The following is a 22,239-nucleotide window of genomic DNA, read 5'->3' as shown; positions in this document are numbered from 1 at the left end:
AATCTCATAGGCTGTGTTTATCATTGAAACTAATAGTTAATGTTTATGCTTTGTCGTTTTGATGGCTCAGAGAAATGATCCAGTGTTATCTTACAGTGTATTCACAGAGATGTAAAACCTGAAAATATTCTAATAACTAAGCAAGGAATAATCAAGATCTGTGACTTTGGGTTTGCACGAATTCTCAGTAAGTAGCATTTTTTTTTTTAAGTTTATTTATTTTGAGAGGCAGGGGTGGGGGAGAGAGAGAGAGAGAAAGAGAGAGAATCCCCAAGAGGATCTGTGCTGTCAGCACAGAGCCCGATGCAGGGCCCAAACTCACAAACTGTGAGTTCATGACCTGAGCCCAAATCAAGAGTCAGAGGCTTAACTGACTGAACCATCCGGGTGCCCCATAAGTAGCAATTTTTTATGGACTCATCCAATGCAGAGGATTATGAAATGATATCAGATCTTACTTTAGATACTGAATGTATGCTAAATGTGATGTTGTTATTATTCAGAGAGGAAGAGTTCACTTTTACCTTCTAGCCAGGACATGGGTTTGCACCTCAACTGTGCTCCACTCCACTAGAATTTATTGGATGTCACACGTATGTGCTTTGCCTTGTAGAGAAGAGGAAAAGAATTATAAGATGTATTTCTGCTCTTCATGCACTTATAATTGAAGTAAAGGAACCAAAAGAATAATACAAAATGATTCGCAAAGAAGTACCAAAGTGAGGGTCCAGATCCTTCCCTGGAGAAGGTTCCCTGTGTGCTAGAGAGGTCGGGAAAAACTATGTAGTTGGTAAGACTAGGAGAGTAAATGGAAAATTAAGGAGAGGATTCAGAGACAGTGCTAAGAAAAGGGAAGTCATCCCAGTCGTGGGGATGGGGGTAACCAAAGGGAAAGGGGAATAGACCATTATTTCTCCCTGAATCTAGAACTGCACCGCAGGCAAAACCTGTATTTGCAACAACTCATCGGAAGGCAGGTGTGTCCATAATCGGGATCCTGATAGGACCAGACACAAGGGGCTTCACAATGCACTAGGAAGTTGTTTTCAACCTGAAGTTGCACTACAGAAATCCTCATTCCCACCTGCCTCTCTGTGGGGGATGATGTAGAGGCTCACTAGCTGAGGGACCCCCGGGAGTTGAACTTACTGACCGAGTGCACAGTGGAACTATTTACTCAATCAGTGCCTCACCGCATCAACGGTTAGGAGTGCTGTGGCCTCCGAGTTACTGAAGCTTACCTGAATGCCTGACCTGCTCTCGGGAGTAGTTCATGTGTCACAAGAATGCGACCCACCTGATCTGATTGACGCATTTGCAGTTCCAGGAGATGCCTACACTGATTACGTCGCTACCAGATGGTACCGAGCTCCTGAACTTCTTGTGGGAGACACGCAGTATGGCTCTTCAGTAGACATATGGGCTACGGGTTGCGTTTTTGCAGAGCTTCTGACAGGCCAGCCACTGTGGCCCGGAAGATCAGATGTGGACCAGCTGTATCTGATCATCAGAACACTGGGTAGGAGTTGCATTTTATAGCTTACAGAGTTGCTAAATTGTTATAGCAATGGTACATTCCTGTAATGCGCAGCAAGAGCTTTCTTGCTCCTCCAAAGTGCCGCTCAGGATGCTTGTTCTGGGTTGTAGCCAAAGCCCAACCATTTTCTCAATGTGGAGCCATAACTCCTCGCACTGAGGAGTTTTCAGATTCCTTTCCAAGTCAAGCCAATTAGCCATGGAATAAACCACACACTTACTTTCCACATCAGGCTAAGATAGGGGATATGAGTCATCCGCATAGAGCTTACTCTAAGAGAGGTTTGATCAAATGTGATTTCTGCCCACTGTAAAAGAGGAGTCTTCCCCCTTTACTGTGGAGCAGGGGTCAGCAGACTTTTCTATAAAGGGCCTGATGGTAAATATTTTAGGTTTTGTAGGCTCTACAGTCTCTGTTGCGACTCCTTGACTCTGCTCCTTTGTATATAGCACTTAAGAATTTATGGATCAGGGGCGCCTGGGTGGTGCAGTCGGTTAAGCGTCCGACTTCAGCCAGGTCACGATCTCGCGGTCTGTGAGTTCGAGCCCCGCGTCAGGCTCTGGGCTGATGGCTCGGAGCCTGGAGCCTGTTTCGGATTCTGTGTCTCCCTCTCTCTCTGCCCCTCTCCTGCCCGTTCATGCTCTGTCTCTCTCTGTCCCAAAAATAAATAAAAAACATAAAAAAAATTTTTTTTTTAAAATTAAAAAAAAAAAAAAGAATTTATGGATCACTGGGGCGCCTGGGTGGCTCAGTCAGTTAAGCATCTGACTCTTGATTTCAGCACAGGTCATGATCTCTCAGTTCATGAGATCGAGACCCTCATCGGGCTCTATGCTGACAGCACAGGGCCTGCTTGGGATTCTCTCTCTCTCTGCCCCTCCCCCATTCTCTCCTTCTCAAAATAAATAAATAAACATTAAAAAACAAGAATTTACGAATTACTTTCAAACACATCATCTTTACCAGTCTTAAGAACAACCCATGCTGGGGCGCTTGGGTGGCTCAGTCGGTTAAGCGGCCGACTTCGGCTCAGGTCATGATCTCGCGGTCCGTGAGTTCGAGCCCCGCGTCGGACTCTGTGCTGACCGCTCAGAGCCTGGAGCCTGTTTCCGATTCTGTGTCTCCCTCTCTCTGACCTTCCCCCGTTCATGCTCTGTCTCTCTCTGTCTCAAAAATAAATGTTAAAAAAAAATTTTTTTTTAAAAAGAACAACCCATGAAGGACATTGTAACATTTTTTAATCTTGCCTATGTTACACATGCGGAAACTGAGGCTCGGGAGCTTCCGTGATTGGCCCCGAAGGCATACAACAGTTAAGTGCACAATAGGAATGCGACTCAAGGGGCCTCTTTCACAAGCTTCCACGCGTGTCAGCATCCGTGGCAGGTGGAAGAGGACATCAGCCAGAAGGGGGGCTGTGGCTTTTCACACCAACAGCATGGACACAAGGAAGGCGGTACATGCACACACAAGATGGGCATTTCCGTGTTCCTTTGCCGCAGGCTCTCCTGGCAGTCTGGCTGCTGGGCGATGGGACCACTGCTGTTTGGTCTGATGCACGTCCCTGTTTGGTTCCAACACAGGGAAGAGAATTCTACAGCTGGAGAATTCTACAGCATGAAAACTGTGGGGGAGAATGTCACCACAGGCCACACCTTAGGTGTGTATATACCTTAGGTATATATTGTCTGACTGATTTCCTGAAAGGTGTGTGGAAATTTACCTGATGCAATCATTAGACAGACTTGAGTTTGAATCCTGGGTCTTTTAATGACCATGTGACTTTAGACAGGTTATTAAACTTCTTTTTTGTAAGTTTATTTATTTTGAGAGAGAGAGAGAGAGCATGCATGCAAGTGGGAGAGGGGCAGAGAGAGAGAGGGTAAGAGAGAATCCAAAGCAGGCTCCATGCTGTCAGCAAAGAGCCCCACGTGGAGCTCGATCCCACAAACTGTGAGATCATGACCTGAGCTGAAACCAAGAGGCAGACACTTCACTGACTGAGCCACCCAGGTGCCCCAGGGTTACTAAACTTCTGAGCCTCGTTTTCCTCACTGGTGCAGTGGAGGTGAAAAATAGCAACCACTGTAGATTGTTATGAGATCACGTGTGTAGAGCCCTCAGCATGGGTTTCCTACCTCCTCTCTTGGTGGGAGATGAAGGGCAAAGAGAGGTGCACGGAGAACTGACCTCCCCTGAGAAGGCAGGATTTTGTAGCGGTTCAGACCTCCCCAACCTGAAAGGAACCATCAGGCTCAGCATTTCTGGTACATCTGGACCTCAGAAGTTAACCATTTAAACAGTTTTATTTTTATTAAATTTATCATGAGTTACATGGTTTGTATTTTACAGGAAAACTAATCCCAAGACATCAATCTATCTTCAAAAGTAACCAGTTTTTCCATGGCATCAGTATTCCTGAACCGGGAGACATGGTAAACTTGCTCAATTTTGGATATTTTATTATTTGTGTTGCAGCCTTCTCTAAAGGGGGATTTTTAAAAATATGTATATTTTTGGCTCCTGTTTTCCTTCTAGAACACACTGACACGGATCAAAGAAGTTCTGTAAAGCTACACATATTAACCAAGAGAATGCTTTAAAAGCCTACTTGCCCTAAGTTAAACTCACAGTTAAATCTGAAGTGAAAGTATATTTAATTCCTTACATAAACACCTTGATCCTTTTTTTTAATGTTTATTTATTTTTGACACAGAGAAAGAGAGAGACAGGACGTGAGTGGAGGAGGAGTAGAGAGAAAGAGAGGGAGACACAGAACCCGAAGCAGCCTCCAGGCTCTGAGCTGCCAGCACAGAGCCCGATGTGGGGCTCAAACTCACGGACCACGAGGTCATGACCCGAGCTGAAGTCGGACGCTTAACCGACTGAGCCACCCAGGCGCCCCATCACCTTGATCCTTTTAGTCAAAACACTTAGTACCTTTCTGTTAAACAGTACTTACCTACCGTTAGGTACTTACTGTCATCTTCTTTATTTTGAAAACACGCAGCCTCTATTTTTTCAGCTTGTAAAACAAAGCCCAAATCAATAAAAGCCATTTCTCCATAGCAGATATTTTCACATGGAAAGTCCTTCTACAAAGTGATCCTCATTGTGTCCAAATCAAAACTCCGAACCGCATTGATCACTGCTAGGCTCTTGCTGTAGTCTCTGCCTTTCTTTGGGAATGTGTCAATGACTTGACCCTCTTATTCTCTATAGACATTGATTTCCTACCTGTGTTACCTAAGTGTGGCCTATGGTTTTTAAAGCTCCATGTGGTTTAAATTCTGCCCATAGGATGAAAGGGCAAGAGGTGTGTGCCCACATTCAGGCTGTGTTGGTACAAGAGGGGTGTAGGGGTGGGGTGATCTGGAAAGCCACTTCATGATTTATGGCACATGTGAACAATCTGAGGTTTGAATGGTCCCAACTCTCTCTCTAGCCACCCTTCCATTTTAGATTTGGTATTTCATATAATACTTTGAGATATAGATATAGATACAGATATAGATATAGATATAGTTATAGATATAGACGCATACATACATACTAGATTTCTTTTTTATATTTGTTAAAGCTTTTAAGAAATACAGCAAAAGGTTAAAATTGAATTAACAAGGCTAGAGGTTGAATTACAGAGGAATATTTATATAATGTATTTAATTTTAAAGAATGAAATACACATTCACAAGTACACGCTGCCTCGTTAAAGGGCACTATTACCGTTTATCTTTGAAGCTTACCCTTCCCCAGGTGCTCCTCCCTCAATCCCATCCTCTTCCCTCCCTACTATCCTGAATTTTGTGTTTAGCATTCTGTTGCTTTTTTTTTTAAGTTTTTTAAAATGTGTTTAAAATTTATTTTTAATTTTTTTTTATTCTTTAAACATTTAAAAAAATGTTTAAAATTTATTTTTTAAATAAATATAAAAAAGTTTTTATTTTGAGGGAGAGACGGAGGGAGTGTGGTCACAAGTGAGGGAGGGGCAAAGAGAGAGGAGAGGGAGAGAATCCCAAGCAGGATCCATGCGTGGAGTCTGAGGCAGGGCTCTATCTCACCACCAGGAGATCATGACCTGAGCCAAAATCAAGAATCAGACACTTAACCAACTGAGCCACCCAGGGTCCCTCATTCTGTCGCTCTCTATAGTTCTCACACATGTAACTCAACATATTTGCATTAATGCACAAAGGGTCCCTGTAACAGATCTGGCACAGATCAGATATTAAAGTACTGTTGTAGAAAAAATAAAATAAAACAAAATACTGTTGTAGGATTTCAGGGACATTTGAAGGTCACATTTATAAAGCATCAATTGCAAGACATTGTGAAATTAAGAAAATAATTCCAACTTTTGCTTTTTAAACCTTTACACTACAGTGCAAAATTATATAAAAACAGGACTTTTTAAAAATCCTTAAAAGGAACCATCTAACCTATGGGGGAAAGTCTTTCACCAAAGTGTTCTTATTGTTAATGTTTTCAAAACTAAATATAACTTTGTTGTTGTGTAACATTGAAATTCTTTATTTTGTTTTCTAGGAAACTCTTGAAGAAAAGTTTTCAGAAGCTCATCCCATGTCTTTGAATTTCATGAAGGTACTTAAGAATCAAGTATAACCATTATTGACTGTTAATTGTAATAATTGAAACTGGTAATTCTGGGAGGGGTTGATGGTAGGGCAAATAATGCCAAGGTAGGATGTAGTCATTGAAAATAATAAGGAACTATAAAATAATTACAGTTAAAGGAACATCAGTAGTTGAAGCTCTAATCTTTCTAACATGTCCATTAAAACTAGTTGAAGACAAAAGAGTATAATTAGTGTTTGCTGTGATGAACACCATTACTGCTTTTGCATTTATTAGGAAATTGACTGTTAAGTCAGTATATTCAGACTATAGAAATTTATGAGGATGAATGTACTCCTTAAATTTGAAGGTCTAGAATTGTACTGTCCAAGATAGTAGTCACCAGCTACATATTACTATTGAGCACTTGTAATATGGCTAATTAGAATGAAGATGTACTAGATTTCTATGAAAATAACTCTAAAATAATATGAAATATTTCATTAAGAATCTTTAGGATATTAATTACATGTTGAACTGATAATGTTTTGGATACACTGGGTTAAATACAATTTAAGATCATTTAAAAAAATTAGTAGACCAGGAAAACACAGATGACATGCAGACACCAGAAATAGCCCCTACACTATGCCCACAAGAAATAGTCAAAGGATGAATTCTAATAAAAAGCAGAAGAAATTCACCTATTACGAGTCTGCCATTCATGCTTGACCAAAGGATCCAATGCTAGAAGGTGTGACTCTTACATCCACCATGGATTCTAAAAGCTCTTAGTGGGATACAGATGGAGATATCAGTAAGGATATCTATCTTTAACAACCAATTAAATTCTATCTATAGCCGTGGCTTCAATACTATTCATCAGAATGACTACTCATCAGAATGAGCTTTTTAAAAATATACATTCCAGTATCTAACCTCAGATTTACCAAAGTAGAATCTCTATGAATAGGGCCTTGGAATTGGTATCTTTAAACATCCCCGTAGGTGATTATGATTTACAGCCTAGCTTGGAAATCATCTGATCTAGAAGGTAGAACCATCTGAATGACCTAGCGTCCATTTTGTAGACTAGCCATTGTGCTAGTGTTGGTCGCTGCCGAGGTGCTATCCAGGGTGCTGGATGCCTCTGGTCTGAGTCCTCCTGAGAGCCTGACGCCTCAGACTTGCCTTTACCACTGCTTCACTGGCCCTCAGCTGCCTTCTGTCTGCCTCACTGCTCTGACCTGCCTTAACTCAGCACTCCGCAGGCCCTGCCCTAGAAGCCCAGTTCCCCAACCTTGTTCTGGACAGGTTGTTCTGACCCACCTGCAATTTAACAAAACCTCCTGCAGGGAGGGTGTCTGTCAAGCACTGTAAACCCAACCCATTCTGAGGTGCAGGCCAAGCCTTGTTCTGGTTACTCCTCTAACTAACCAGAGAGAAAACTTAAGTTGCCCTGCAACTCCAGGGCAGAAAAACTCGCAAGGTATAGGACAGATCCCTGTCCTCAGCTCCAAAGGTGAAGTACTCTGTTGCCCTGCCCAAGATTCTGGATGAAGCTGGTTTTGTCACTGAGCCATTTGATTTATACCTGTAATGTCTGACCTGAGATCCAAGGATTCTCTAAGTGCATCAAGGATTGTGCTGTTCTGTGGGTCACACCCTATCTCCTAGACACCTGCCCCAGGTTAGATGAAGGAAGGCTTTCTTTCACTAGTTGCAATTGAGACATCTTTAACAACAAATAAATACCAGCTGCCATAACAAGTCATTATCCCATGGAACGAGGCCATCATCTATGCAGGCGGCTGCTCAGATGGATGAAGTGCCAGCCAATGACTGTGCCAAAGTCAGTGGTGGCCTGCAGTGGCCAATCTATGGCAGAGTTCTTGTGTTCTCTTCATTATGAGACATAATAGACACTGGGTTATTTATTTCCCGGTTGCTTTCATAGGCATAACATCCTGTCACTCTATCAGTTTAATCTGGTCAAAGAAGTCTGTCGACTCTTGGAAATATTTTTAAGGGTTTTCTGTGAAATTTGAAGTTTCGAGAAAAGGATCCTGACATGTACTTTGCAGTTCCAATTTCTCGTCCCTCATCTTTAAAACCTTTCCCAGGTTGGGAACACTCTGATCAGGGAACACCTCTGAGAATTCATCAGCCTCTTGGTACGTAGAAAGTCATTAACCCAGGCAGTCAACAACTCAGAAGCCTCAACTCCACCCAGTTCATCGCACGGCCCCTAAAACTAACAAAACAGGACATCATTCTAGCCCAGGCCCCATGGAACAGCTCAGCATTAACAGCCTCATCTTAGAATCTAAAAATATTCTTTATTAAAAAAATTTTTTTTTACATTTATTTATTTTTGAGAGACAGAGAGAGACAGAGCACAAGTGGGAGAGGGGCAGAGAGAGAAGGAGACATGGAATCCGAAGCAGGCTCCAGGCTCTGAACTGTCAGTACAGAGCGCGACACGGGGCTCGAACCCACGAACCGTGAGATCATGACCTGAGCTGAAGTCGAACGCTCAACCGACTGAGCCACCCAGGCGCCCCTCTAAAAATATTCTTTATAGTAAAAACCCGTAGGTATTTAGTAGACTAGATTTCAACAGATTGAAAGCCCACTAAAGAAAATGAATGAATTCAACGTATGATTGGAAGTGAAACTGGTAAGACTCAGTTATGATTCAGATCTGGGGAGTAAATAGAGTAGAGGGCAGTGAATGTAAGCTATGTGTACCAGTTTCCTAGGACTGTTGTAGCCAAGTACCACAAGCTGGGTGGCCGCAAGCAGCAGAAATTTATTCTTACTCTTCTGGAGACTAGAAGTCTCAAACCAAGATGTTAACAGGGCCATGCTCTTTCTGAAACTTTCAGGGTGGATGTTCCAGACATTCTTGAGCTTGTGACAGCAGAACTCCGGTCTTGGCCCCTGTCTTCTGGTGCTCTCTCTATGTCTGTCTTTGCGCTGTCTTGCCTCTTACAAGAACACAATTCCGTTGGAGTAGGGCCCACCCTATTCCATTATGGCCTCATCTTAACTATTTACATTTGCAAAGACCCTATTTCCAAAGAAGGGCACACAGTGAGACACTGGGGGGTTAGGACTTCAACACAGTTTGGGGGAACACAGTTCAACCCGTAGCAGTGCCCCTGAGATAAATCAGAAATGTTAAGTAGGCCATTGCATATGTGGGTCTGGAGTTCAAAGGAGAGGTCTGGACCAGAACTATACACATGGAAGTCTCTGGTAAACCTTAATAATTGAAACCATTTAAAATCAGCTAGAAACAGGTAAGGAGACAGGGGAGCATTAAGGAATCCCATCCACCCATTGCAGAGTAGAAGGTAAGTCAACACAGGTTGGTTTGAACAGTGGTGGTCATGAGGTAGAAGGAAGGAAAGGGAGGCATCAGAGAAGCCAAAGGGAGTTTCAAGGAGGAGGATATGGTCAGTAGTGTCTAACACCATGGAGATGAGAACACAAGCTACCTATTGGACTTAAGGATATACAAGTGTAGATAGAGATCATAGATGTGGATAACAAGAGCCACTTAAGTGGAATGGTGGAGACAAATGCCAGAATGAAGTGGTAAGGAAATAGAGACTCCCACAGTTTACATTCAAAGTTGTCCTTCTGTGCTGGTTATAGTCCTGACAGCGTTAGGGTTTGAGGAGACAGACTCCCAGTAGTAGCTAGACTCAATTATGGCATGGATCATTAACTTGGGGGTGGAATGGGGGGAGGGGGTCTGCTTGGAGCAAGTAGTGGCCCCTGCAAGTAGGGACAGGAGAATCTAATTATGCCAAGCAGGGTTGTTTCTTTTTTTTTTTTTTTTTTTTTAATTTTTTTTCAACGTTTTTTATTTATTTTTGGGACAGAGAGAGACAGAGCATGAACGGGGGAGGGGCAGAGAGAGAGGGAGACACAGAATCGGAAACAGGCTCCAGGCTCCGAGCCATCAGCCCAGAGCCTGACGCGGGGCTCGAACTCACGGACCGCGAGATCGTGACCTGAGCCGAAGTCGGACGCTTAACCGACTGCGCCACCCAGGCGCCCCAAGCAGGGTTGTTTCTTAAAACCAGGTCCAATCAGGCGGCTCTGAAGGGCAATTGAGACTGTAGGGGTAGTGGCATTTGCAGGGATCTCAGAGACCTGAGGTCAGCCGGGGTTGGGAAGGAACAGACACCACAGAGCAGCCCAAGCTGGGGTAGCCTCAGTCAGTGCAATTATGCCTCAAAACTAAGCCCGTTGGATTGATAAATTTTACTTCTCTAGTACGGTCACAAGGCAAGAAATTTCAGGTCTCCTGTACCTCGGTGATCTGAGGCTGCTCTAGTTCTTTATAGATCATAATCTGTCTTTCTTCATGGGAAAAGTCCCATTCTCTGAGTACTCAAGTAGTATCACGGCTTTTTGAAGAAAATCTTTGTGTCAGGATTCTACCAACCCCACGGCTGCCAGAGTCCTCCCCACTCTTGAAGGCAAAGCGAGAGGCTTCTAGTAGCCTCTCATATAAAGGGTGATGGTGCTACATTTTCCTTTTTGCCTCTAGTTATTCCTATATGAATATATATACCAATTATCCAGATTTTAGGTTTGTTTCGTTACTAAGACTAATACTTCAGCTGTCCCCCTAAACCAATGGCTCTCAAACTTGAGCAGGTATCAGGGCTTCTCAAATGCAGATGGTTAGACCCCACCCCCAGTGCTTTTGATTCAGCAGGAACTACATTTACAAGTTCCCACGTAACGCTGATGCTGCTGGTCCCGGGATCATACTCGGAATCACACATGAAGTGTCTCACAAACTATTTGCTTTGACGAGTGATGAAGAGCTGTCATTGGTAGAAACACCTGATCTACCTGTCACCCCCTTCCAGAGACCCCAGATGTTCATTTCTACCCTCAAAAGACTTTGGAATGACAAAAGAAAAGCAATTCTAGTTATTAACAAGTTTCGAGTACTTGATGGTACACAAACTTGAAGATTTTGTAAACTCCTATTTGGTCTTAACAAGTTATTCAGTTTGGGGGCACAGTAAGAAAATAGCAACAAAATTCTAATACCTTTTTTCTTTTCTTCCAAAGGAGTGTCTGAAGATGAATCCTGATGACAGATTAACCTGTGCCCAACTCCTGGAGAGCCCCTACTTTGATTCTTTTCGAGAGGACCAAATTAAAAGAAAAGCACGCAATGAAGGAAGGAACAGAAGACGTCAGCAGGTACCTCTGTTCAAAAGTTAAAATGCTATAAAAATGATTCTTTTTTTCCTTTCTATCTTTCAAAGTGAGACCAGGTGGACACCAAGACCTTTGTTTGCACTGGTTTAGTTGTATTTGTTTATCTTAGTACATTTCAGTGATTGGCATAATAAAACCATACAACTACGAAAATACCCAGATCATTGCAGAATCTTATTCCAAATACACTTGAATCAACTTTTAGCTACACTGATTAGATAGCTCACCTATTGGATAGCTCACCTGCCAGATCGTGTACCCGAAATACAACAACTTCGTACAATAAAACCCAGATTACAGCAGGACTGAATGTCAACATCGCAGAGGAATCTGGAACCTTCTGTAGCCTCCAGACACACCATAGGGGAAACTTGACTCTTCCTGTCTTTTTACCAATGGCAGGCAGCAAAGTCCGCCTTCCCTAGGCTTTTCCTCAAAATCAAGGACAAGCTCTGACAGATACTAAGAGAAGAAATGCAAACACCTGGGAACCAAATTTTACCCCAAAATGTGCCGACATTGTAAGATAACACGAGGAACGTGACAGTGACTCTGCAGCTTATTAGGGGACTACCTTTTACCTGGTTCCAGAAAAACCTTGAAGCTAAAACATAAACCCCACGGAAGTAAGTTTGTTTTGGTTTGGGGTTTACTTTACATCTTGTGTCCCCAGCACCTAAAACAATGTCTGACCCACACATAGTACTTGGTAAACATTATCCAAAATAAACAGATAAGTAAATAGATGAACACTGCTCATTCATAAGTGAGGATGTAATTCTCAATTGACCAGACCGACAATCATCCCATTCTGTGTTTACTTAATCTTCCACCTTTGACCTACTTATTGGTCATTGATCTTCTCCTTAGCATGTCTACCGTAAAGGGAGAAAGCAGGTTTTGTTGTTTTCAGCCTTTGGCTCATGCAAATTGAAGTTTGTTGAGAGAGAAAATCCAAGCCAATCAGTAAGATGACACGTTAAGATGATTTCCCAATTTTTACCACACAGACCGTTTTACCTTTTACTGTTTAAGTTATGTGTTTGCAAGTCAAGCCCAGCACACTTCACTTAACCAAAAGAGTAGGGTTTGCTTAACTACGTCTGAGGCGGCAGTCTGAAATACAGGGTGAACTGTGTGTAAAAACACTGTCGCCTTACAAACAGCTCACCGGATTCCCCACACTTAACCCGGGAGGGTGAACAGCAACACCGCTCCGTCCCGCCCCTGGGTTCCTGATTCAAGTTCTACCAGCCTCGAGCGGGTAGGGATGCTGGCCTCCTAAGTCTCCAGGTCATAGTGTTTTCCATTCCTTATTACCCTGTAGCCTGGCTGATACCGCTCAGGGACTTTATTTCTCCAAAAAGAGAAGAAGCACGAAGAACAGCACATACAGAAGTTACTTCACGTTCTCTGTGTTTAGTCAACTGCGTCCTGTCCCCTTTATGAGAAAGCCTTTCTAGGGCACCCACTATTAAGACCAAGCCTAAACGTCTTCCACCAGCAGGTAAAGTCTCTGGAGGGCAAGGCCAAGAGAAAGACAGGGATGTCTTCCTTTCTTTTGTCCTTTTTTTTTTTTTTAACGTTTATTTATTTTTGAGACAGAGAGAGACAGAGCATGAACGGGGGAAGGGCAGAGAGAGAGAGGGAGACACAGAATCGGAAGCAGGCTCCAGGCTCTGAGCCGTCAGCCCAGAGCCCGACGCGGGGCTCGAACCCACCGACCGCGAGATCGTGACCTGAGCCGAAGTCGGACGCCCAACCGACTGAGCCACCCAGGCGCCCCTGTCCTTTTTTTTTTTTAATGTTTATTTATTTATTTTGAGAGAGAGACAGAGAGCATGAACAGAGGAGGGACACAGAGAGGCACAGAATCCGAAGCAGACTCCAGGCTCCCAGCGGTCTGCACGGAGCCCGACTGGGGGCTCGAACTCACAAACTGTGAGATCGTGACCTGAGCCAAAGTCGGAGGCTTAACCGACTGAGCCACAGAGGTGCCCCAACAGGAATGTCTTTCAGGTTCCAGTTTTCTTTCTGATATGCACCTCTTGCCTAAACATTTTACCATATCAGAAAATAAACTAAAAATTCAAGAAAATCTTTTCATTCAGTGTGGTTTCATTTTGTGAGTTCAAATTCCTATCTGGATATCATCTAGATCTCTGATGAGTGACCAGCAATTTCCTTAAAGACTAAATTTTGTTTAAAATGTATAGTATGGGGCACCTGGGTGGCTCAGTTGGTTAAGCGTCTGACTTCGGCTCGGGTCATGATATCGCTGTTCATGAGTTCGAGCCCCACATCAGGCTCCGTGCTGACAGCTGAGAGCCTGGAGCCTGCTTTGGATTCTGGGTCTCCTTCTTTCTCTGCCCCTCCCCTGCTCACTCTCTGTCTCTGTCTTTGTCTCTGTCTCTCTCTGTCTCTCTCTCTCAAAAAATAAATAAACATTAGAAATTTTTTAAATGTATAGGAAAGAGGTTTTAAATCTTTACTGTTTTGCCAGTATCCTAAAATTAAAATTTTGAGATAGGTAGAATGTAGACTCTTGGAATTATTGTCTAACAGCTGGTGGGCATCTAGCTTTTAAACACTGCCTGGATACTCAAAAATGAACATCCTGAAATAAATCAACTACCTCCATGAGAATCGTAGAGTAAGTAATGGAACCTAATTTCCAAGTATCAGAATATCACAATTCTTGGAAAGGTAACCCCTATTTGGTTTTAAAATTGATGTCTTTTGACATCTTTGTACCGTGTGTATTCTTTTCGTTTTACCATCTTTAAATCAAACTGTACAAATAGGAATTCTTTTCAATTTACTTTCTTATTTTTGTCTTGTTCTGCTATTAGAATCAACTGTTGCCTCTCATACCAGGAATCCACATCTCCCCCACACCTGATGGAAGAAAACAAGTCCTCCAGTTAAAATTTGATCATCTTCCAAACATTTAGGAAAATGTTCTTTCAAGTGGAAAGTAATTTAATATGTACACATTTCCGTGCAAGAGAGATAGGAATTCTTAGTGTTTCAAATGCAAATGAGCCATATGAAAATTAAGATGCCTTCTAGAATTGTTTTGCTCTGATCATTACTGATTCCTCTGCCCGTGCTTTTTACATGCCAACTTTATCTTCTAGAACATTTTCTTTAAATGTTATGGAGTCTGAAACTGCACATATGGAGGAGACATTTTCAATTTCATCAGAGCAGCCCCTCCTGAGGCAATTTATGTTGAGAATTTGTGGGCTTGTACTTTGATTCTTGAAAGAGATTTACATATATCGTTTTGGTTTACCTGACCACATAATGTCTTAGAGCATTATCCAAATAGCTTGCCTAGCTGTTGTTTGTGCAGGGAATGATATCATGTTTCTTTCTTTTTTTTTTTTCTTTCAATTTCAAAAACTAACTTTAATGAGGTATGTTTTACATATAATAAACGTACTTATTTTAAGTGCAGAACTTTTTCCTGGATTTCAGCAAATGTATACACATGCACAGCCTGACCAAAGGAAGATATAAAACATGGTCATCAAGCTTAAAATGTTCTCCACAGCCTTTTGTAGTAAATCTTCCCAAGATCACTGGCCCCAGACAGCCATGGATCTGCTTTTTCTGTCACTAGTGATTAGTTTTTCCTATTTGGGGATTTGAAATCAAGGGAATCATAGAACCTATATTCTTTTGCACCTGACAACTTGTACTCAGCATGATGCTTCTGAGAAAGGAATGACATTATGTTTCTGCATTTAATCACTCTTGTTGTAACCAGGACTTTTGAATAATGCTGGATTTTATATTGGTGCAGAAAGGGAGCCTGAAATGTTGTGTAGTTTATCCCTTGTTTCCAGGGCAGATTCCAGAGCTACAAGGAATTATCATGCTCATCACATAATGCTGTCCTTTGGTACATTATTGTTTCTTACTCTTTTCTCCTGGCTCAGTCATCTCAGTACCTAGACCTATCCGGTGGGTGTGTTTCCTAAATAGTTCCCTGTCGATACTTTTCCAAACATTTGCATCCAAAGCCTCTGTGAATTTGTGCAGCCCTAAACTTGTGTAGCATGCCAGATCAGGTTTGTAAATGCTTCCGACAGCAGAAAGATTATCTTTTCAGTTAACTTCATTTTGTGTCTGCTACCAAAAAAGAGAAGCAAACAAGATACCTCACTAGGCGAGCCCAATTTACATTGGGATATTTTCCCAAGTGAACTGGACAGATATTCCTACATACATACATATATAAATGTATACACACATATATATACTTATATATATATATATATATATATATATATATATATATACATATATATGTACATGTGTGTATACACACATAACACATATATATTTATAAGTTTTGAAACATCATGGTAGTTGCCTTTTATCCTAGATATCTAAGAACAATGCCGTCTGTGTAACGGACTTTTAGTTTGCTAACAAGGAACTCATGTAAAATAATAGCATGGGGTTGTCTATCACTGTCTGGCATAAAGGCACAAAATAGTCAATAAATTATTAAGGTTATTAGCTCTTTTCTGCTCCTGGGTCTGGAATGCTGACCTGAACGTTGTCAAATTGTGCAAATACACATGATTCCAAAAATGCCTTGTGTCAGGAACCAAAATATCGAGCATAAATTGTTTTTAGGAAAACACACTAACATCTGATGTTCATCCTCTAAAAGTTTATTGCATTTATAAACATGGCTATGTAAACTTCTAGAGAAGCCTGTTGCGTTACTTGGGAGCATCTCTTTACTTGGGAATTATGGCATCTCAACAATGGTTTCTTGGTCACCGGAAGAACATTTTAAGTGGACTTATTTGGCCATTTAACATGCTTAGTGTGAATATAAGCTGCTACGGTCTTCTTATTGTCATCTTATCATTAAGAAGGCACCTCTTCACATTTGTAAGTTTCTTGCATTTTTAATTAGATGATGATACCACAGGCACAAGGAATTTGAGAAATAAAAGATAGAAGGCATCTTCGATGAAAGATTTCTTTTTTAATTTTCATAGTGTTTTTATCAAGTAAGCCTTCTTACTGCCAAGCCACTCATGCTGCTCCAGCTCTCCTAAATATCTAGATTCTCTCTCTCTCTCTCTCTCTCTCTCTCTCTCTCTCTCTCACACACACACACACACACACACACACACACACACACAGAAGTTCAGAATACACACAACTCCAATACCCATTTTGCTTATAATCATGCTTCAGACAACAGTGGAGAGTTTGGTATGGGTTGATAGGGTGACTGCTTTTCTTATTTTTGCTTACATTTAAGAATTAACAAAACTGGCATTTCTCTCTCTCAGCTTTTTTCCTTAGACAAATCCATCATCTAGAGATCACTGGGGAGGGGAGGGGAGGGGAGAGAAGAGGAGAGGAGAGGAGGAAGCACCTAATGCTTGGGAAAATGTTCTTTCACTACCAGGGAAAACACTCTTCTGATGACTTTTGCACCCCGCACTTTCCCTGGGCATCCCGGGGCCACGTAGCCCTGTCGCCGGCTCAGTCACGCAGGCACACGGACCTCAACCTGCAAGTCGTTCTGTCTCAAGGCCGGTTTCTCAGCCCTTGCATTTCTCAGCCACACGTAAGACAGTGGCACCTGAGGGTCTCGTGCCCAAATTAAGTAGTGGGTTTTGTACAACTTAATCAGGCTCTTCACAGAGGCCCACACAACTCTGTAACCAGGCGTTTTCTTTCCATCCATGTCCAGTTTCTGGCTTACCTGCCGCTTCTGTCACCGCGGCACTGGTCAGGCTTTTTAATTTACGGATATAGCTCTTTCCTGGTGCCATCCAGGTACCGCGGGGTCGTGGTGAGTGATGCCGCCCGAGTACTCTCCTTTCCTCCACCTCGGCATGACCCGTTCACACCCCGGGTTTCCTCCACTTTGTACCTGAGAATCTCCAAGCAGCCAAGCAGCTCTTTTGTATTGTGTTTTGTTTTGTTTTGTTTTGTTTTGTTTTGTTTTGCCTTGTTCTGTTTTGTTTGAAGAGCACTTTACAGAGAACTAAAAATGCAGACTGTACTCCTTTGTGCTCTCGCTTCTTCTTCAGGGAAGAAAGAAATACACCATAGAAAAGGACACCTCATAGACCTTTATCAGCCCTGTAAGGCTACCTTTGGTCTCCATTTCAGTCCTGGTGATATCTGAATGCACTTGTTCCAACTTGCCCCAACCACAAAGCCCTTTTTTGGGGGGGGAGGGGGAGGGTCACTTTTTGAAGATTATTTTAACTAGACTGAAATTATTAAAGAGTTGTATTTGAGGGACCCCTGGGTGGGTAAGTTGATTAAGCATCTGACTTCAGCTCGGTCATGATCTCCCAGTTCATGGGCTTGAGCCCCGCGTCGGGCTCTGTGCTAACAGCTCTGAGCCTGGAGCCTGCTTCGGATTCTGTGTCTCCGTCTCTATCTGCCCCTCCCCTGCTCATTCTCTGTCTCTGTCTCTGTCTCTCTCTCTCAAAAATAAATAAACATTTAAAAAAAATTTTTTAAGTTGTATTTGAGAGGCTTTTGAATGCTTTGGATTAGGGAAATAATTGAGTAAGGAGTAAAAACAAAGCTCTAGGGTAGGAAAGACAGAAGTGAGCAGGAATAGATGTTCCCTCTTTTAAGTGAGCCATATTACTCTTCTTCATTGATCTTGCAGATCTCCCAGACTATAAGACTAAGAAAATTTATAAGTTATTTTGAAAAAATTCTCAACCCTGAAGATGTTTTTACGGTTCTTCAGCTGCCTTGCCATAGGAATACTGTTTTTAAAAGAAGATGGCACTTTCTTTTCTTTTCTTTTTAAAAAATTTTTTAATATTTATTTTTGAGAGAGAGAGCATGAGTGGGGGGAGAGCAGAGAGAGAGGGAGACACAGAATCTGAAGCAGGCTCCAGGCTCCGAGCTGTCAGCACAGAGCTCAACGCGGGGCTCAAACCCACCAACCGTGAGATCGTGACCTGAGCCAAAGTTGGATGCTTAACCAGCTGAGCCACCCAGGCACCCCAAGATGGCACTTTCTTAATCATTTGTCACCACTAATGATTTCCAATCCTGGGTTTGGAACAGCTTGAATGGCACAGAATTCTGAAAAACAACCAAAGAAAACAACAGCAGCAACAACAACAAAAAAAAAAACCTAGCTTTTTTGGTTAATTAAAACATACTACCAGAAGAAGAATGATCCTAAAATTCCACAAACCTTAAAATCTTGAAAACATTAGGAAGTCAGTATAAGGTATTAGCTGAATTGCAGATTCAGAGTTGTAATGCATATATATGCATTATATACAAATATACAGACTTGTGATGCATATGGTTATACAGATTTGTGATGCACATAACCAAGACAGAAGGACAAAATGCCACTCACATGATAAGGTAATGTGCTGGGTTTGTGTGTGTTCGTTTTCCGTTAAAACCATGAATTCAGCAACTTCATTCTTATTTTAGTAAAAGACAGTCTTTGAGAGTGGTAGGTTTAAAGCCTAATATATCATTTGGTCTGGGAGTTAGGACACCAGGTTCTTGGCCTGGCTTGCAAATCTCTGTGTAGCTTCTTCACAACATGTGACTTTTCTGTGCCTTCATTTTCTCATTTGTAAATAAGGGAAGAGATAAACTAGCTGATTTCTAGGGCTCCTGTGATTTTCAATAGCACATATGTTTCTGTCCTGGACATCTCTCCCACTAGAAGAGGCTTTGTAGAGATTGTTTCTCATTAATAATACTGAGATAAAATTTGGAGTTTTTAAAAAATATTTGTTTTTGGAGGGGAGAGTGCAATGGAGGAGGGGTAAAGAGAGGGGGGCAGGATCTGAAGCGGGCTCTGTGCTGACAGGCTGACAGCAGAGATCCTGATGTGGGGCTTGAACCCACGAACTGTGAGATCATGACCTGAGCCAAAGTCAGATGCCCAAATGACTGAGCCACCCAGGTGCCCCTAAATTTGGGGTCTTTTGATCTAACCAGGAGCTAAGAGATCTCTCCCTGTTTCTCCCTCTCTCCTTCCCCCTCTCTCATCTCTCCCTCGCTTGCTTGCTTTCACACTCACACAAACACACACCCACCACCACTCCCTGCTAGTTCTGCCGAGTCAATAGTAGTTTGCAGACAATCATCTAACAGAGGTTACATCTTATAAACTGAAGTGGGCTTTAAAGCTAATTATCGCTAAATTTTAGTTAATGTAAATAAAACAGGTGTGCTTTGAAAATACAGAGTAATAGGTAATCATTCTTTGATTTTTTTTATTTTTTTATTTTTTTTTCATTCTTTGATGTTTTCATCTAACTCCAGTTGGCTTGAATATGACACCTATGCTATGAAATATTAATTTAAGATACCCATTAAGGAAAGAACTCTTAGGGCATTTCTAACTTCAGCAAAACTAACTTACTAAAACTTTTAGTAACTTTCAGTAGGTGAAAACTTAAAGGAATTCTGCAAATATATATAAATTATAACCATGTTGTATTTGAGCAGCACAGACTCAGGTTCGGGCTACTTTGTATTTAACCTGCAATTTACTCAAGCTGAAAATCGGTTACCCTACTTAACAGGAGTATAAACACCTTGCATTTATAAAGTTAAAATTTGTCTTTCTGTTGTGAACACTAGTCACTGACCATATCTGTCAATATTGTCACATTGAAGATGTTGTGTCTACTTATGATTTTAGAACATATTAGTACGGAAGCAGATCTATTTCAAATCGCATGAAATTGTAGCCATATATTCATCAGCATGTGATAATTTGCATAATGGCAACTTATGCTACCAGAAGCAATTCACTACAAACTTTTAGTTGTAGCATGTTAAATATACATAATACTTTTAAAATTTAGCTTAAGGTACTTACAGAACCTAAATACGGGCTTAAATACTTTGGTGACCTTATATTTGTATATATAACTTAACCTGAATACGTTCTCTAGCTTATTTTAATAAAAGTTAGAAATATTTCTGTCTCCTTACTTCCATTCAACTCTCCTGTTAGTCTGTTGCCTAATACTTTGTATTTAAATGAGAAAAAGTCACATTCACATAGAAAGTTCAGAACTCGTTTAATTTCCTCTCCGTTGGAATATCTGAACAGTTGATGGAGTAACTATTCCTTTTTGTGCCTTGGGTTGGGAATTTTCACAAAATGGAAAAACTAACAAAATCTCTTCCAGTCCAACCCGATCAACGATTATCCCTGAGAACATTTCCTTTGAGGCTGTAAGATTCTTTTTCTTGCGATTCATCAAAATATTTCTCTGACCCTTCCCAGCACTTAAGCTACAAAATATGAAATTTTCTCACAACTTCAATTCCAGGTCCTAACAATGGTTTCTGTTGTAGGCTTAAAAAGGTGAAAAGTCTCAGGACCAAACTTAGACCAATGATCAAAAGACAGAAAGACAATTAGTACCATAATGAATGAAGTCATTACTTAAAGATGCTTCCATTTCTTTTGTTTTCTTTTGAACTAGCCTTTCTGCTTTCACGATTTTTAATAGCGCTTATGTTGAAAGAGAATAGTGGATTCTTTCCAAGGCTGACTGCAACGATTTCTCCCATTCCATAGGCCTTTTGCAATGACACTTTGCGATTCCTTTTATCAAGAGGTGAAGGCTCCCTCTCCCACCCCACCTTGTGACCGGTGACTTCCTTAGACTAATAGAATGCAACAGATGTCCCTCTATGCCATTTTGGGGCCTAGGTGTTGAAAAGCCTGTCAACCTCTGCTTTGTCTCTCTGGGGAAGCCAGCCACCACGCTGTAAAGAAGCTTAGGCTAGACCTCCAGATGATAAGATACCGTGTGAAGAGAAAGAGGTCACTGGAGGAGCACCAAGGGGCCAGTCATGGGAGTAAAGCCTTCCTGGACCTTGTAACTCAGAGCAGCCACCAGCTGACTATGGCCAAGTTAAGTGTCAAGTAGAACAGGAAAACTGCCCAGCTGAGACCAATCCACCTCCAAAATTATGAGAAACAGTCAATTGTTTTAAGCCACGGTGTTTGGGGATGATTTGTTATGTAGCAATAGATAACTGAAACAGAGTATGTTTTTAAACTGAGTGCCATTAAAGTTGAGAAGCATGTTCTCAAATAATGTGCACACTTAAAGTAAGGCATGGGATCTGAAGTTATTTAGCCTAGAACTATAAATACACTCTTGGGAATCTGAAAATCATTCTTCCCTACTACCCACTGGCCCTCTCTCTTTGTTTTTAAATTTTTTTTTTTTCAACGTTTATTTATTTTTGGGACAGAGAGAGACAGAGCATGAACGGGGGAGGGACAGAGAGAGAGGGAGACACAGAATCTGAAACAGGCTCCAGGCTCTGAGCCATCAGCCCAGAGCCTGACGCGGGGCTCGAACTCACGGACCGTGAGATCGTGACCTGGCTGAAGTCGGACGCTTAACCGACTGCGCCACCCAGGCGCCCCATCTCTCTTTGGATCCTATTTATTTTAGTCAAGGCTGTTATGCTTCCAAAGAGGACATCATCTTCTCATAAAACACGTGTCACCACCCTATGCAGGAAATCTAAAAAACCGTAATGAAGAAATGATCCAGACATTGGATTTTACCAAACACATGCATACGATGTCAGTAGAAATTTACCCGATCTCTTTACGGCGGCCAAAGAGGAAACTTCCTTCTTTTTGCAAGAAAAATATTCACGTCTGTGTTAGATAACTGGATAGATGCCAGACTATTAGCGTCCTACCTCTTGCCCAAAATAAGAGTCAGTCAGTTTGGGTCCTACTGGGTGTTTTTAACCAGTCTCCTCACTGAGCCTCCCATTCAGCAGATATCAGCCACTGAACATCTTCTGGGCTGTTGAGGAAAAGCCTTATCCAATTG

The 22,239-nt window shown here is 41.8% G+C and overlaps 1 protein-coding gene across 3 annotated transcripts in view; it reads left to right on the top strand.

The window, feature by feature from the left end:
* The window catches only part of CDKL4 (cyclin dependent kinase like 4), a 54,676-nt gene extending 34,330 nt beyond the window's left edge, over positions 1-20,346 (top strand). For all 3 annotated transcript variants that reach the window (XM_058683129.1, XM_058683130.1, XM_058683131.1), the window contains exons 5-10: positions 97-187; positions 1,322-1,519; positions 3,890-3,972; positions 6,083-6,139; positions 11,216-11,350; positions 14,221-20,346. In XM_058683129.1, coding sequence (XP_058539112.1) covers positions 97-187; positions 1,322-1,519; positions 3,890-3,972; positions 6,083-6,139; positions 11,216-11,350; positions 14,221-14,322 — 666 coding nt within the window. In that variant the 3' untranslated portion in view covers positions 14,323-20,346. The remainder of the gene's footprint in view (positions 1-96; positions 188-1,321; positions 1,520-3,889; positions 3,973-6,082; positions 6,140-11,215; positions 11,351-14,220) is intronic.
* Positions 20,347-22,239: the final 1,893 nt, after the last annotated feature.

This window comes from Neofelis nebulosa, chromosome 9 (assembly GCF_028018385.1).
Source record: "Neofelis nebulosa isolate mNeoNeb1 chromosome 9, mNeoNeb1.pri, whole genome shotgun sequence".
Taxonomy (NCBI): Eukaryota; Metazoa; Chordata; class Mammalia; order Carnivora; family Felidae; genus Neofelis; species Neofelis nebulosa.
Note: the sequence above shows the minus strand (reverse complement) of the source record. Positions and strands in the feature narration are given on the sequence as shown.